We start from the raw sequence: 16,647 nt of genomic DNA, 5'->3' as shown, positions 1-16,647 counted from the left end.
CTAAAGAGTTATCTTATTTCGTGCTGATGAGATGGCTCATGGTTAAGAGTTTATGCTTCTCATCATGTGTACCAGAGTTTGGTTCCCAGCACCCAAACCAAGTAGCTTAAAAACACTTGTAATTATGGCTCCATAGAAATTTGACAGCTCTGGCTTCTGAGGGCACTTTCACAGATAAACTTAACCCTCATATACATACTCATAAGCACATAATTTAAAATAATAAAAATTTAATTTTAAAGATTTTTTTTCTTATTTTCAATTATGTATAGGTCTGTGTCTTGTGGCTCTGTGCACAAGAGTGCAGGTTGAGCAGAGACCAGAAGAGGGCAACAGATCTCCTAGAGCTGAATTACAGGCGTTTAGGAGCCACCAATATTGGTCTTCTGAAAAAGCAGCAGATATTCTTAACTATTGAGCCATCTCTTTATTCCTTTATTCTTCTTTATATTTCCTCAACAATATCATAAGTTTTGTGCAATAATGAAAACAACAATGGCTAAAAAAAATACTGTCAATATTTCAGATACCACAAGAATCAGCACTACCTGGGTTAATCCAAACAATAACAATTATATTTTACTTATATACTAAAATGTCATTTTCTAAAAACAGACATGAATATCTCTCATCCCACAAGCCTCTTCTTTAACATTATCTTATGGTCCTTCCATAGGAAAGTTGAGGTCTGGATGAACCGCACTGAAATTTTGGCAGGTTTATGAGTACAGTGAGAAAGCCACGTGACTTCTGAAGTCAATTCAAAAAAGGCAAAGCAAATGGTTCCTGGGGTCTTGGAGTTCTTGTGATCAGAACTCAGTCACAGGAAGGCTCATGTGGAGAGGAAGCAAAAGTCAATCTCAATGTGCCAGTCTTGTAAGTAATCTTAGAAGTGGGGCTTTTCAGCCACAGAGAGCTGTCAGCAGTGGATGCTGGAATGAAAACAGAGCAGCAATCTCTCCTAAGCTCTGCATAAATTGAAAAGTTAGCACACTGATAAATTATTCTTTTAAATCACTATGATTTGGAACAGTTTGCTATGAAACAATAAACAACAGGTCAATGTACAGATAACATGCAGGATAGTAATGTGGATACCGGAGCAGAGAAAGGTAAATTGGTTCCCACCTTACATGACTAATAACCTAGTAATTAAAATACCAGAAAACACAGACTTTTCTGTCTCCAGAGTTACAGATCTTTTAGTGCCTTCTTTTCTCCTCAATATCTCTATACCATTTAACTTTGTTTTGTGTGTGATTAAATTGTTACCATGTTTTAGTTTTTTTGCACGAATGATGAAAATTGTTCTTGGTTTTCTAGACTTTTCTTTTTGAAAGCTCAGTAAAATCAGAGTGAATGGAAACATGAGGATCTGGCTGTGCATGGTAAAGCGCAAAGACCAACTCCAACTACTTACTCTGTGGAAACTTTGGTGGGTTGTCATTGACATCAGTCAGAGTGATCGTCACTTTGGTTGTCCCTGAGAGCCCGCCCATGTGTCCACCCATGTCCTTGGCCTGGATCACCACATGGTACTCCTCCTTGGCTTCTCTGTCCATATTGGGAAGGGCTGTTCTGATGATACCTGCCAGGTTAGCAATACAAAATTACAGAACTTCATTCATGACAAAATTTCCACAAGGAAAATATTTTAGATTCTGGGTAGTTAAGATACATAAATGAGTCTGTTTGCTCAAAAGAAAGTCAGTTGAACATGACAATTGTAACGGAAAGTAGTCATGCCCAAGGCATCTATGTATTTTCAAGCAAATAATAAGAATACTTACATGATGTTAATTAGTTTTGTTTTTCAGTATTCATGCAAGGAGCAATCTCTTCCTGAACACTGAAATGACAAATGCCTATTGTATGTCTCTCCATAACTGAATCTATGCTTCTGGACTTCTAGCAAAAGCCTTCAGGAATCTAGTCCTACATGAAATTATTAGAAACATTTCTACAATCCATACACAATTTAAAAAGGAGTCATAAATTTTATTCAATATATTAAAATCCTGATATCAATTTTTAATAAGTGAACTGATGAGTTAGAAGATGAACAAAGCTTGCACCTGTCACTGACAAACATAATAAATTAATGGTTAAATTATTTATGACCCCTGTACATTGAAACATGATTTCTATGAAAACTATGCTTACTGACATCTCTAGGGATCACATGGAAGTGTTTATACTCAATGAATAAGGTAGTATTTTTAGCATAAATATAAACAAAGAGAAAGTGTTGGTCTTTGCTGTGCTATCCCAAGCGCCAGTGTTAGCTTGTTTCTTTGCAATAGCCTCCTGAGACCTCAATAACTCGCAAGACCTCATTTTTTTCATCTATTAGATGGTTTTGTAGGTTTTCATTCAGCAGTTACTACCCTTGCTTCCTCAAGCAAAGATTGGAGTTTTTAGCATCTCCAAAAGTCTAGATGAATCCCTTATTCTTTTTTTTTTTTTTTTTTTTTTTTGGTTTTTCGAGACAGGGTTTCTCTGTGGTTTTGGAACTAGCTCTTGTAGACCAGGCTGGTCTCAAACTCACAGAGATCCACCTGCCTCTGCCTCCCAAGTGCTGGGATTAAAGGCGTGCGCCACCACCGCCCGGCCATGAATCCCTTCCTCTACTGAAAGACTAATGGCAAATGACTATATGAAATCATAAACTTTAACTCCTCAAGTTGCTGTTTGGAACAAGGTGGTAAAAAGTAAATTAATGCATAGATAGGCAGGAACTAATCAAGCAAATAAAAAAAAAGACAGTACCAAATTAGAAAACAATATGTAAAAGCTGAAAATTGTATGAGAAACTCTTCCAAAAATACAGAACATAAAATGGAGAAAGAAAATGTCCTTGTTATAATACTGCGGAAGAGCAATTTTGTTGAATTATAGTGTTTACTCTTGTGGAGAATCACATTTGTTATAAATGAAGCACAACATAAGTTTAAGTTTGTATTGTATACTGGTTCACTTTGTTAGTTTACTCTTATTTTGTATCTTCCATTGGAAACCTATTGCACACAAAGGAAGATTGGAAATGTGCTGAATCTTCCTGCAACAAGAACATTAACCATTACACCTGACAGTATTGGGTTTATCCAGAGGTCTTCCAAGGATGGTTTGAAAGTTAACTTCTTTGAATCACCTTTGGGGTCCTTTTCATAAAACCACAGTTTAAGACACTTCCAACTCACAAGATGAATTATTAAATATTTATTATTATGAGCTGAGGAGCTCATAATTGGGTTTTGCTCCAACCAGTCATATACCCAACATGTACATAGGCGTTTTGGCCCTCATGCTAACCCTCCAGATTGTCCCTTATATTTCTCTCAACTTTAAGAAATTTTCAAGTCAAAGCAATGAAGTGAACAGGCATGGACTCCTTAGTTAAAATGTGTCATGACTCACAATGATAATGCAATCCACTCTACCTGTCTGGGCCTCCACTGAGAAGTAAGGTTGTCCTTCAAGAATACTGTACACTAACTTGGCACTATTTCCATAAGTGGGGTCGTCTGCATCGGAGGCTGTCACTTGGATTACTGATGTTCCTAAAAAGGGAAACAAAGTAATTAGCAACACCCGCTAAACTTTTCAAATTGCATTAGTGTTTACAGGGTTTAATTTAATATTAAGTCCTGAAGAGAGGCCCAGGATTAGTTAATATGATATTAATTTCCTACAGCCCAAGAGCAAAACACTACCCTGAATTTCTTCTTCCTTTTTCTCATTCTCTTTGTTTTTCTTTTAATTATCATCGTTTAAAACTAAACTTTCTATAACCACAGTGCCTTCTGTCTGGGTGGATAGTTAAAATAATAATATAAACATAATTGTCAAACATTTTAGAACTATGTGATAGAAATATTCAATGTATCAGATAATTAAATAAAAATCTCAGAGAGTGTAATAAATATAATTAACAATTAATTGCTTTTCATGAAAGGACAGAGTGCACTCTCCCATCTGTAACAACAAATACATTATTTTATTGTTGTTTTGCCTTTAATAAAGTTACTTCTAATACTAAATTGTAATTAATTTATGGATATAAATAGTATATGGAATGCTGTTCCTTACTGACTCAAAAATTGCATTTTATCATCTTTGTTGGGTCTGGTAGCTATGCAATAGAAACCATCAGTGAACAGTCAATGAGATCTAAAAGACAATTCCTAGGTCAGAAGAAATGGAAATCAGGTATAATAGGAAGATGGTATCTTTTTTTTTTTTTTTCTTTGAAAGCTCCATTGTCACAGTAGAAATCTGGGCAATAGCATGTTGAGGTTCAGAGAAGAGAGAGAGAAGATGGGAAGACAGAAGAAGCAATAATTCAGTTTATCTCTGCCAAGCAGTGTTTGTACTAAATTCCATGTGATGTGCCAACATTCCTCCGCTAGGCATTTTTGCATCATTTTTACTTGGGTATGAGAGATACGACATTTTGAAATCTCTTTCAAAGTTATTTACGGTTAGAGTCAGGAGTCTAATCCAGATCTAGCAATAGTAAAACCCAAGTTCCTTCTCTGATTCTGTCAGCAGAAGCAGGGTTCCTCCTGTCAGTGTACAGAACCCCTCTATACAGCTTAAAGAAAGCCATCCCCTACTTCACAGGGTTTACTGTGACTTCCATGAGAAATATAAGAAAAATATCAATCTTCTAAATTCTCTTTTCAAAATCAGTTTTTTTTATACCACTGTCATTTTTGAACTACCCCTGACAAGCCAGGAAATATTCTCGAAAATGGAGATTAACATAAAAATGTCATGGCATGCCCAAAGAAGTTACTATTTATTTATTTATTTATTTATTTATTTATTATTAATAAAAAAGTTACTTTTATGATTTCATTTAATTCTATAATTTTCTAAGTAATTGTCAACTTTTCTATTTTATATATTTACTTAACCATCATTGTAAACATGAACCTCATTGTATCATTGACTAGTTGATAAAATGATAATTTATGAAGGTATGCAAAGGAGGCAGGATCACATAATCGTCTGACAACAAAGACAATAGTCTTCATGTGGTATAGTAGAAAATCTGGGCACTGTCCAAGACACAAAGTGTCCCCTGAAGAGAACTCTAAGTCCAATGGGTTATCAGTTTGCATGCCTAGCTATCCCCACTTCCTCAAGTCTGCTTCTCATTAGAATTTGCATGTGAGGGTAGAATAAACAGCAGACAACACAAGAAAAGGTGATGGGTGATGGGAAGGAGGGAAGAGATGAATGAGCACAATAGGCTCCACACAGAGACTGAAAGAACCTTAAACTTCCGACGTCACAGTTGATTCTCTTGAGTAAGCTAATCCTCATATTCAATGTTTGTTATTCTCATTTGTAAAATGAAAAAAAAATCCCTGGTTGTCTTTAGATTCACTCAAGCTTAATGGATCAGACTGCCTCAAAACATAACCATGCTGATAACCATGCACATTCTGGAAATTCAAGTGAAAGTGATACCTGAGGGCAACTGCTTGAAGAAACAATTAGAATTCCATCTTTGAGAGAAGCAGTGTGTCTTTTAAGTGTATTGCATCAGATGACGCATGCTGCATGAACTAAGTTGCACAACGACCTTGGTTAAATTAGGCAAACTGCTTCTGCTTTTGTTTCTCATTTATTCGTGGGTAACTAGATCCACTGCTTTGCAAAGTTTAATCATGGCCAAGTTAAACAAGATAGGGTACAGACACAATCAGTTAATGCAAATCCCACAAGCAACAAACATTGTCATTGCTGTTACTTAATGGACATCAATATGCCCTAGTGACTGGATGCATTTTATCAATACTCTTTGAAGATGGGGAATCGTTACTCCCATTCTACAAAGGAAGAAAAGATGTTAAGCGGTGCCACATGACTTAGCTGACACTCCGAGTCAGGATTTGCTAAACTGAGTCATATTCTTTCCCCATTGACTCTTAATATCTGTTGACTTTACAACCTCCAAGTCTATTATGAACATTTGAAAATCCAAGTTTCTGTATCTATATCTGTTTCTTGTACTCTCTGTTTCTTGGGCACTTTCCCTTCTGTTTCTTTCTTTGGTCCTATTCTGATGCATTAGTTTTTGTTCTATCTTTCTATGTTTTCTTCAATCAATATCCCTTAGCAGTTTGTTTTCTACTGAGAGACGGAAAGAGGGAGGCTCGAGATGGGAGGAGATGCAGGAATGAACTAGGAGGAGTAGAGGAAGAAGAAACCATAATCAGGATATGTTATGTAAGAAAGATAGCTATTTTTAATAAAAGAAAAAATTCGATTAAATAATTTTTCCTTGTTAAGATGCAATAAAGGTGCAACATAGTCTCTGGCTCTGAGCTTGGAGGACAGGAACCAGCCTGCCCACCTGCAAAGACACCAGCTAGAAGAGGAGCAGGTAACCCCAACTTACATACCCACATTGGACCTCTCAGGCACATTGGCATGATAGGTTTCATGCAGAAACTCCGGAGGGTTGTCATTAATGTCCTGGACCTTGACAATGAATTCTGATGGTGGTTCCAGTGGCCTGTTGGTGTCCCTGTCCACCGCCTGAGCCATCAGGGTATACTGGGCTCTCTCTTCTCGGTCTAGTGTCTTCGTGGCATGAATGTTCCCTGATTTGTCATCAATCACAAAAATGGTTCCGGCTCCTTCACCTGAGAGAATGTATTTAATGTTCCCATCACCAGAGTCAATATCAGAATGAAGCTAGAAAAAGAGAAAACAGGACTTGTAATTTCATAAGGAACACAATAAAAATTCACAGGCTGATTGCTACATTATGCACATATATGTGCACATACATACAGTCATACATATATCACGGGAGCAAGTCATTTTCACCATCATTTTCTGAATGTCAAAATCCAGTCTTAGATAACTACCATGACCAAGGTCATTAAGATAGGTAATGATGAGGCTAACATATAAAGAAATTTTAATTCTGAGATTTAATGTCCTTCCCTCTCTCTTTTCTTCTTCTTCCATATATTATATGCATACGTACAAAATATATATGTACACATTTTGAAAGAAATACATGCATATACTTTGAGCAGATGTAAGCATGGATTTATATAGTATCTTTCTCTCAAATTTTACTCCTGTTCCTTCACTTTCTCTAACTAGAAATCACAATTTTTACCAGTTTCTTATGACCCCTTTATGAGTTATTTATTCAAGTCTATACATATATAAGCTGATCTTCACAGATTCCCAAGTGTTCCTGGATTAACTTCCCATAATACTGGGCCAAAGATTACATGCTATTCTTGTGGCTTCCTCTAACTGCAACTTCTGTAGCTCATTCACCATCAAGATTCAAAAGATTTCCTCATGACATTCCACTTGATATTACTGTCATTTCTTCCACAGATCCTCCTCAAAAGATGTTTATATTGTCCAGTTTTTCGCAACTACAGGCAATTCAGCTAATCAGACTTCTACAGATCATATGCCTAGTAGTCAGGGTCTACCATCTGGGTCTCTTATCTTCTGAGACGAGTCTCCTATGACCACAAAGGATGGTGTAACAGGAGGGTAGACATGTAGCCCTCAGAGCCTTGAAATAATCTCCAATATGGTTGGATTTTTGATATTTTCCAGAGAGCCTAGAGACAATTTTTATACTGGCATGTCAAGAATCCACTGTTACGATAGTCATCTTTGCTACCAGCTCTACTCAATTCTGTCCTGTGATTCAGAGCAGACCTCACTAATTTTCTCACAGCAATAAACTCCTTCTATTCCCTTTAAATCCTCATGATTTATGAGTTCCTTTGCCTTCATTATCTCCTCTTGTAGAAAAATATAAATGTTACTTTACATTGTCTTATAGTATTAGAAAAATAGCTAAGAGATTTTAAAAAGCTGTTTCACATAGAATTTCAGCAAAAAATTTAGCATTCACAACAACAGAAACTATTACTCATTATCATTTAATATTAATTGATTTACTTTGAATACTAATATCACTTTCTTATTTCAGCAGAATTTCTATTATTATTATTATCAAACTATGTCTTAAACAGCTTGCATGAGGTTCACAAAAGAAAAACAAAACTAAGCTTAGTATACTACTTTTTAAAATGTTTGTGCCATTTTAATTTCCCAAAAGATATCTAATTTATTTGTAGTCTTTTAGTGAAATAGCAAACATTTCAGCTCAGAGGTGAACACAAGACCACTTAGGTTGTGGACTCCACAACTTCTGGAGCAGGGAGAGCAAACAGAGTTTACTTCAAAACTTGTTACTCAAAACAACCCACCATTTCAATGGAATGTGGCTAATGTATTTCTTAAGAGGCTGGCTATCTGAAGTTATTTGATGGACTTTAGTGGGCAAATAGAATTGCCCAACCTTCGTGCTGTTTTCTTCAAGGTCTGTGCTCCCCTCTGCTACCTCTCTACGATTGTTCTTTTCTTTTTATTCCTCTGCTTTACAAATATCAAAAGTTAGAGGTTCAGCCCCATGAATGAGGAACAAAGAAATAAATATGAATGTCAATATACTGAAAGTTTCTAGGGGTCTCCATGCATTACATAAGAAAAAAGAGATGAATTTTATAATTAGACAAATACCTGAAATTTTGGTGTGCATTCTGTTCGTCATGTTTCTACTTTGTTTCCACGCTCTCCAACACTTAAAAGTCTGGTAAGCCTTCACTAGTTTTACTCTCTCACAAAGATAATCTATTATACTGACAATACTATTTATTAGGTTCCACACAAAAGCGGTTTGGGAACACAGCAAGAGCTATCAAGGGTCCAGTTGCCGAGGCACGCACAGCCAGTTCCTGACGCCCAAGACTGATGACTTCTCTCTTTGCACAGAGCAGCATGACACAGGCTGAATTTCTGACATGAAAACTCTAAGTCTTTTTGTTTTGCCAAATTCTACCTTTTCAGGAAATTTTAAAGCATTCAACCTTGAATGTCACCATTCAAAGGTTGTTAGAGAAAAAATCACCTATTCCTCCTATTTAAAGGAGATCCATCTCAAGACTATTTCAAAAGGAAAAGAAAAGATTTCCCAGATCCAGCTGCTCATCACACACACGCACACACACACACACACACACATGCACACACGCACGCACACAGACACATGCACACACACATACACATGCTCTATCTAACCAAGACTCCTTTTATGAGCCTAAATTTTCAAGATCAGACAGAGGTCGATGCCAGGTTTTCCCTTCCCTTCTTTTTTGCTGTGCTTCTCCCTTGTAATACAACATTTGCTAGATCCAGAGAGAAGAAAACTCATCAGACTCACTAAGTCCTGTCTTCTCTGCAAACTTCAAGCCTCAACACATGCTGCCCCACACTAAGACAGCGACTAAGCACAGGTCATTTTCCCAGGGCAATTCTTGCCCAGTTTTGCACATTGTTCGAGCTATTTTGCCCGGCTTTTCTGGGCTGTATTTTTCCTTTCTCGTCCTGTAGACTAGCACCACACATCAGCCTAGGGAGCCTGCATGTCAATTATTTTCCTGTATTTCCATTTTATCAAGAATATCTCTTTGCATTTTTCACTTTATGTATACATGAGTAAAATTATTTAGTATATTTCTAAAAACCATATTCCCAGTTCTAAATTATGTTGAGATTATCATGCACTTTCACAGAGTATAAAAATCAGATTGCTGTTTTCATAAAAAAAGGACAAATAAGACAACTTCATTGGCATCCTTGGTGTTCAGAGGTGTGTTTCTTTATCATCTGTGCTTACATTTCTTCCTCTATGTTGAACCAATTCTACTTAACTTTCAGGCTAGAAGTTACTAGATACTTGCCTCTAGTTTTCATAAGTGTTAAGGACATAAATTCATAATGATTAAAATGAATTTTATGACCCTTCTCATTCTACCTGGAGTTTTTCTTTCTTTTTTAATTGAATGCATGGGTGACTCCGTTCCCTCGATTATTTGAGGTCAGTTATTGCTTTCAACTGATTTATCCTCTGCCTATCACCACTTCTCCACACAGTGCAGACTCAATTTGCGTATGTGAAAATGCCTGTCTCCTAATAACTAATGTCAGTATCATCTAAAAGAGCCACGTATTGTATATTAATAAGTAGTAGAAGGTCTATTTGACAAATGTAATTTGGACTCTCTACATTTATATTTTCGATGGGGTGGCATAACAAATGCAGACCCTGAGGAGAAGTACAAATCTAGCTGTTGTGTAACTGTACCCGAAGACAATGAGGATAAAATCACTCCTATTGTAATGGCACACACTCATTCATAGCCGTGTGTTTGGGTTTAGTACCAAGACCTGAGGGTTCAAAGGTAATCAAATCCCTTACACAAAGTAGAATGAAATCTGATTAAAGAGACGGGCAGAGGTAAAACAGGAAAGAAAGTTACGATGAAAGGACACAGGGAGACATGAGAACATTCAAATGGGGTCAGGCAAGTTGGGGTTAGGATACAATCAAAGAAATTTCTCCGTTCTGAAGAATGGCTCAGTAAATTAAAGCAGTGTTGCTTTCAACAGACTACAAAACAATTTTTACAAATTGAGTTCTTATGGTGTAAGAAGTGAATATTAGAAGCCTTCTCAATGTGGTTAAGTCTATGAATGATTGGAAAATGCTGAAAGGATATTTATACAATATCATTAATTTTTTTAGTGGTAGCCAGTTGTTAATGCTTTCTAACTTGGCTTTTGTTAGATGGTTTTTGGTTTATTGTGTCTCGCTTTTGTCTGGTTGCCTGCTTTTTATTTTTATTTTTGCTCAGCATTATCTGATAATAAACACGTACAGATACATCCATATCGAATGCAAACAACCTTACCCTGCCCACAAGCACAGGGTCAGGCCCAGTGTACTCTTCTATCACAAAGAACTGGTTCCAGACCCAGCCTCTCTTGGAGCGCTGCAGCACCTGGCCCTCTTTGCCCTTCTCATGGTGTCCGTGGAATGGGGGCCGCAGGTGGTTTCGTCTCTCCAGGGCCAACGCCTGGCTGTGGTATAGCATGCTCAGGCACACCAGGGCAGCTTGTAAACAGTAGTTCTCCTTCATTTTTGGTTATGTGGTAGGCACAGGAGAATGCAGCTATCACTCCTTACGCCACCAGAGTGGCAGTCTTTCAGACAGAGGCCTCCCAGATGTGTCAAGTAGACCTCCTCTGGAATGGAATATCTTCACTCGCTGAGGACATCACGTCAGGGCTGCCCAGTTCCCCAGTCAGCTTCTGCAAGCAGAGAGATGTTGGGTTAGGTGCAGCCTTCATCACCACTCCCAGTTAGCAAAAATGTTGGCATGAATGTCAGTATATCCCCTGTCAGCTCTGGGAAAGCTGACTGCTTTCTCTGAACCCAGCTAGCTCACTTAGGAAATGGAGGTAAGAATAGAATTCACTGAAAGTTTGCTGCAAATATCAACTGAAACGTGAATATAAGGCTCCTAACAGTGCCTGACACACAAAAAGTTGTCAATAATTAATTTATCATAACTGTGCTTGGCTATGTTCATGTGCTAGAGCAACTAAGAATATTAAGGAATCCCAGCAGAGTATCACAGTATCCATAGTGAGAATGTCAGAGACTGGCTCAGTTAAGGGTGACTTCTTAGAGGATTGATGGCTACGTTGAATACTGAAGGGAAAGCTACTGTGTTAAGAATAGGGAAGATAGACTACCATGAGAAAAACCACCAGACTTCCCCAACCATTGCCTGTGGCCAACCATAGAATATAGCAAGACTTTAGCACAGACGGAAAATATAAGGAAGTTATGTCACAGACTTTGCGATGGAAGGGAGGACACTCGTAATGAAAGTAATCAAGGCAGAATTAAATGAACAAGGTGAGGGGGTTCATATCTGCAACCCAGCACTCAGTGGACAGAATCGGAAGGATCACTCCAAGTTTAAGAAGTTTGAGTCTCTACCAGAGGTCCTGCTGGTACTCACAACCCCAGGTAAGACCCCACCCACAGACCTCCATCACTCCTCAGTGCCTACCCAGCTTTCCCCAACAGACCCCTCCCTTCATCACCATATCCTGCCCACAACTTCATGTAGAAACACAAAAATGTCAGGATAGTCAAAGCAACCTGTACAATAAAAGAACTCCTGGAGGTATCACCATCCCTGTTTTCAAACTGTACTACAGAGATATTGTAAAACTAGAAAAACCCTCGTGGCATTGGCATAAAAACAGACAGGTTGAGATGTGAAACTGAATCAAAGATCCAGACAAATCTACACACCCAAGGACACCAATTTTTTGATTAAAAAAAAAAAAGGCCTGAAATACACAAGGAAAAAGAAAAGCATCATCAACCAAAGGTGCTGGTCTAATTGGATGTCAGCAGGCAGAAGAATGCAAATAGATCAATATCTATTGTCTTGTATAAACCTCAATTCCAAATGTATCAAAGACCTCAACAACAACAACAAAAAAAATACAGATACACTGAATCTGATAGAACAGGAAGTGGGAAATAGCCTTGTACACATTGGCACAGGAGACTACTTCATGAATAGAACACTAATAACAAAGAGACTAAGAACCACAACCAATAAATGTAACCGCACGAAACTGAAAAGCTTCTGTAAAGGAAAGGACACTGTCAACAGGCTAAAACAGCAGCCTACAGAATAGGAAAAGATTTTCACCAATTTACATCTGACAGAGGACTAATATCCAGACTATATAAAGAACTCAAGAACCTGGTTGTCAAAATTCAACTGGTTAAATTTAGAAGTGGTGTACAGATCTAAAGAGAACTCTTTATAGAGGAATCTCAAATGGATAAGAAACACTTAAAGAAATGTTTAAGATCCTAGCCCTTGGAGAAATGCAAACCAAAATTAATTTGAGATTCCATCATTAATCTGTCAGAATGGCTAAGATCAAAAACACAAGTAAAAGCTCATAGTGGCATGCATGTGGAGCAAGAAGAACACTCCTCCATTGCTGCTGGGACTGTAAACTTTGGAAATCAGCATGTGGTTTTCAGAGTATTGGGACTCAATCTACCTCAAGACCCAACAATGTCACTTCTGGGTATATACCCAAAGGATATTCCATCCTATCACAAAGACACATGTGCAACTATGTTCATAGCAGCTTTATTAATAACAGCCAGAAACTAAAAATAACCTGTAGGTCCCTTAACCGAAGAATAGATAAAGAAAATGTACATTTGCCCAGTGGAGTAATACTCGGGTGTTGAAAAAAAATAACATCAAGAAATTTGCAAGCAAGTGGATAGAACTAGGAAAAAGATCATCCTGAGTGAGGTTAAGAAAGACAAACACAGTATGTACTCACTTATAAGTGGATATTTGTAGTAAAGTTAAGGAAGATCATGCTACAATTCACAGACTCAGAGAGGCTATGTAACAAGTAGGTCTACAGTGGGGACATATTAATCTCTCAGTGTAGGGAAAATATAGATCTCTGGTGAACTAGGGTTGGATAGAGACAGAACAGGAGGGATGGAGTGGGGTTAGGGGAAGATAATACTGGAAGAGACAACTGGAATTGGGGTGGGTATTTCAGGGGTAAGGTAGAAACTTAGTGCAATAGAAACTCCCTGGAATCTATGAGGGTGAATCTAGTCAAAGCCTTAGTTATGGAGATAAAGACGCTGAACTGGCATTCTTCTGTAACCAGGTAAGGCTTCCACTGGAGGGATCGGGACAACAACCTAGCCACAAAACCTTTAACCTAAAATCTGTCCTGTTTGCAAGGCATGCTGGGGTAAGGGTGGCGCAGAACTTGTGGAAATGACCAACCAATGACTGGTCCAGCTTGAGACTCATGCCACCAGAGGTAGTCCATGCCTGACACTGCCTGGAGAGCCAGGAACCAGGTTTTGGATAACCCAAAACCTAAGATAGGACCAAACATGACTGGCCAAAAAAAAAAAAAAAACAATGAAATGATTCCTAATACTCTGCTATACTAGTAGACCAGAACCTAGCCTGACAGTCATGAGAGGCTTAATTCATCCCCTGATGGGAGCAGCAGCTGATACCCACTTAGGCACAGCTCAAGGAATCCTGTGGTAGAATGGGATGAAGTACTGTAGGAGCCAGAGGGGTTAAGGACGACACAACAGAATCAACTAAACACAGCTCATAGTATCTCATAGAGACTGGACTGACTATCTGGGAGCCTGCATGGTTCTGAAACAGGTTCTCTGCATATATGATATGGTCATAGAACTTGGTGTTCTTGTGGGATTCCTAACTAACAGTGAGAGCAGGGGCTGTCTCTGACTCTTTTATAAGCTTTTTGTGACCCTTCTTTTCATACTGGGTTGCCTTGGACTAACTTAGTATGAGGTGATGTACCTAGTCTTAGTGTAACTTGATATGCCATGTTTGGTTGATATCCCAGGGAGGGGAGTCCTACCCTTTTCTTGGGGGAAGCAGAGGAGGAGTGGATCTGGGCAAGTAGAAGTGGAGGTGGGAACTGGGAAGAGGCTAGGGAGGGGAAACTGAATTTAGGATATATAAGGGAAGAATAAATTTAAAAAAACAAGTTTGACGCGAGCTTGATCTAATCTGAGCTCCATAGTAAATTCCAGGCCAGCCCTACCTAGCAAGATGCTATAATTAAAATGAAAAGTATTTAAAAGGTCAAACCTTTATTGAGCATTGTGGATCAATTAATTAAAGTTATAGCGATCAATTAACACTACAATGTCAACTAATAGGTCAATTCTCATTCACTCACAGGGGAAATCTATAGAAGTCAATTAAGGCTACAGCATCAATTTGCTTTTTTATGGTCTGAAATCTCCCTTATCAGCTCAGCATCCTCTCTTGCTGGACAGTTTTATATAAGATGCTTTCCAACTTCTCTCCAAACACAAGAAGAAAAATTGAATAAGAAACCTGTAACAGGACCTGTCGTCAAACCAAAACCCAACCATCATGCTACTATTCATCAGCAGTAAGAAGGAGCCATTGGCCAAGTTTTCTTTCCAATTCCTTGTATATATCTAACCTACAATCTCTCAAGTTCCTAGACTTCTTTTTTTTTTGAGTTTTAGTACTACGGTATGAGAAATAACTTCCTATTTATGTAACATTCATGCTTACTCCTTTTTCTTAAAACTCGTGCTTCCTCATATAAAATTATCTGCTCTTTCTTGATGGCATCCAGAGCATAGGTTTAAGATATTACTTAAACTTAAACTTTAAATACTTAAACTCTATTACTCTACTACCCAGGGACAAACATTGAGTAGGACCTGAGATTCTTCCTCTTTTCCCATAGTAACAAAAAAGCAAGTCTGTCACTGTTTATTGTTCATGGAGAAGACAAAAGGAGACTAGTGAGGTACTCCAAAAGGAAAGAAAAAATAAGTGTTTCAGGGGACAATGTAGTCATTTGGCTTAGTCATCTAGGATATAAGTGGGCTGCTAGAACACCTTTTCACAGAGTAAATCCTGTTTCCCTTGGTAGTCTTTGACTTGGCCTATCCAAGCTTTTGGGTTCTTTGTCATATGCCAAGACAATAACTATAAAGGCTGCAGACACAAAGTTAAAGGTTTCTGCTATGAGCCACATAAAACTGTACAATAGTATTGCTCTACTTTCTTCTCAAAGAATAGGAGTTGAAGCCTTTAGCATTTGTTGTTTTGCATTGTATGCATCAGAATGCATAAAGTTCTTCAGTTAAATATATTGTTTTTAACTCTTTCGTCCTCTCTCTCTCTCTCTCTCTCTCTCTCTCTCTCTCTCTCTCTCTCTCTGTGTTTGTGTGTGTGTGTTTGTGTGTGTGTGTGTGTTGCAATGGTGCACATGAGTTCGGATGCTCACAAAGGCCAGAAGCCTTCAGATCCCCTGAAGCTAGAGCACTGGGTGGCTGTGAGCTTCTGGAAATGAGAACTGGCAACCCAACTAAGGTCCTCTGCAAGAATGGCAAGTGTTCCTAACCACGGAACCATCTCCCCAGCCCCAACACTCATCACTTTAATAATCCACCAAATGCTGCTTATAGCAAGCCCAGGGCACTACATGGGAAACCACAGAAATTTCCATCAGCAGGAAGGAGATCTTAAAGTGAGGCAATAGGAAGCAGCAGTGAGAACACCGGGGAACAACTGCAGAAACAAGATTCCATTACTAATTTGTCCTTGAACCACTTCAGTTCCCTTCTGTAAGACTTTGCCTTCCAGTTGGTGAAATGAAAGTCTTGAATGAAATTGTCTATCAGTGGCTTCCCTCTTCTTGTAAATGGTTAGGGTGTTAATGAAAGATTATGGAAGGTATTTCTTCTGATTCAGATTCTGCATCCTTGACAGGCTGGTAGCCTCTTAATAATCGAGGTCATATTTACTACACCTGTCTCAGAACTAAGCTCAAAGAGGGCATTCCTAACAGCTCAATGCGTGAGTTCATGCAGACACTTGAACTTCAGACTTACTGCTGCCCATGTGGAGATTCTAGAAAGAGAAAAGAAAGAACACATGGTGCAAGGTCCCTGCCCGTTTTGTGTCAAGTATTTAGTGTTCATTCATGAGGTGATAAATTATTCCGGCATATAAACAGTGAAGTGTATTTGAAAGAAAGGGTTTAATTAAAGTTGATATTTCTGCATCTCCTTTTTTTTGGCTGCCATTTTGCTGTAAAGCACAATTATTTCTGACACCAAAGTGCTGA

The 16,647-nt window shown here is 38.3% G+C and overlaps 1 protein-coding gene across 2 annotated transcripts in view; it reads right to left on the bottom strand.

The window, feature by feature from the left end:
- Positions 1–16,647, bottom strand: part of Cdh11 (cadherin 11) — a 157,179-nt gene that overhangs the window by 37,363 nt on the left and 103,169 nt on the right. For both annotated transcript variants that reach the window (XM_057753538.1, XM_057753539.1), the window contains exons 3-6: positions 10,815–11,214; positions 6,417–6,711; positions 3,441–3,560; positions 1,421–1,588 (exon numbers count right to left, since the gene is read on the bottom strand). In XM_057753538.1, coding sequence (XP_057609521.1) covers positions 1,421–1,588; positions 3,441–3,560; positions 6,417–6,711; positions 10,815–11,042 — 811 coding nt within the window. In that variant the 5' untranslated portion in view covers positions 11,043–11,214. The remainder of the gene's footprint in view (positions 1–1,420; positions 1,589–3,440; positions 3,561–6,416; positions 6,712–10,814; positions 11,215–16,647) is intronic.

The sequence above is a fragment of the Chionomys nivalis genome, chromosome 21 (genome assembly GCF_950005125.1).
Source record: "Chionomys nivalis chromosome 21, mChiNiv1.1, whole genome shotgun sequence".
Taxonomy (NCBI): Eukaryota; Metazoa; Chordata; class Mammalia; order Rodentia; family Cricetidae; genus Chionomys; species Chionomys nivalis.
The sequence above is the reverse complement of the archived record's forward strand: the minus strand, read 5'-3'. Positions and strand labels throughout refer to the sequence as shown.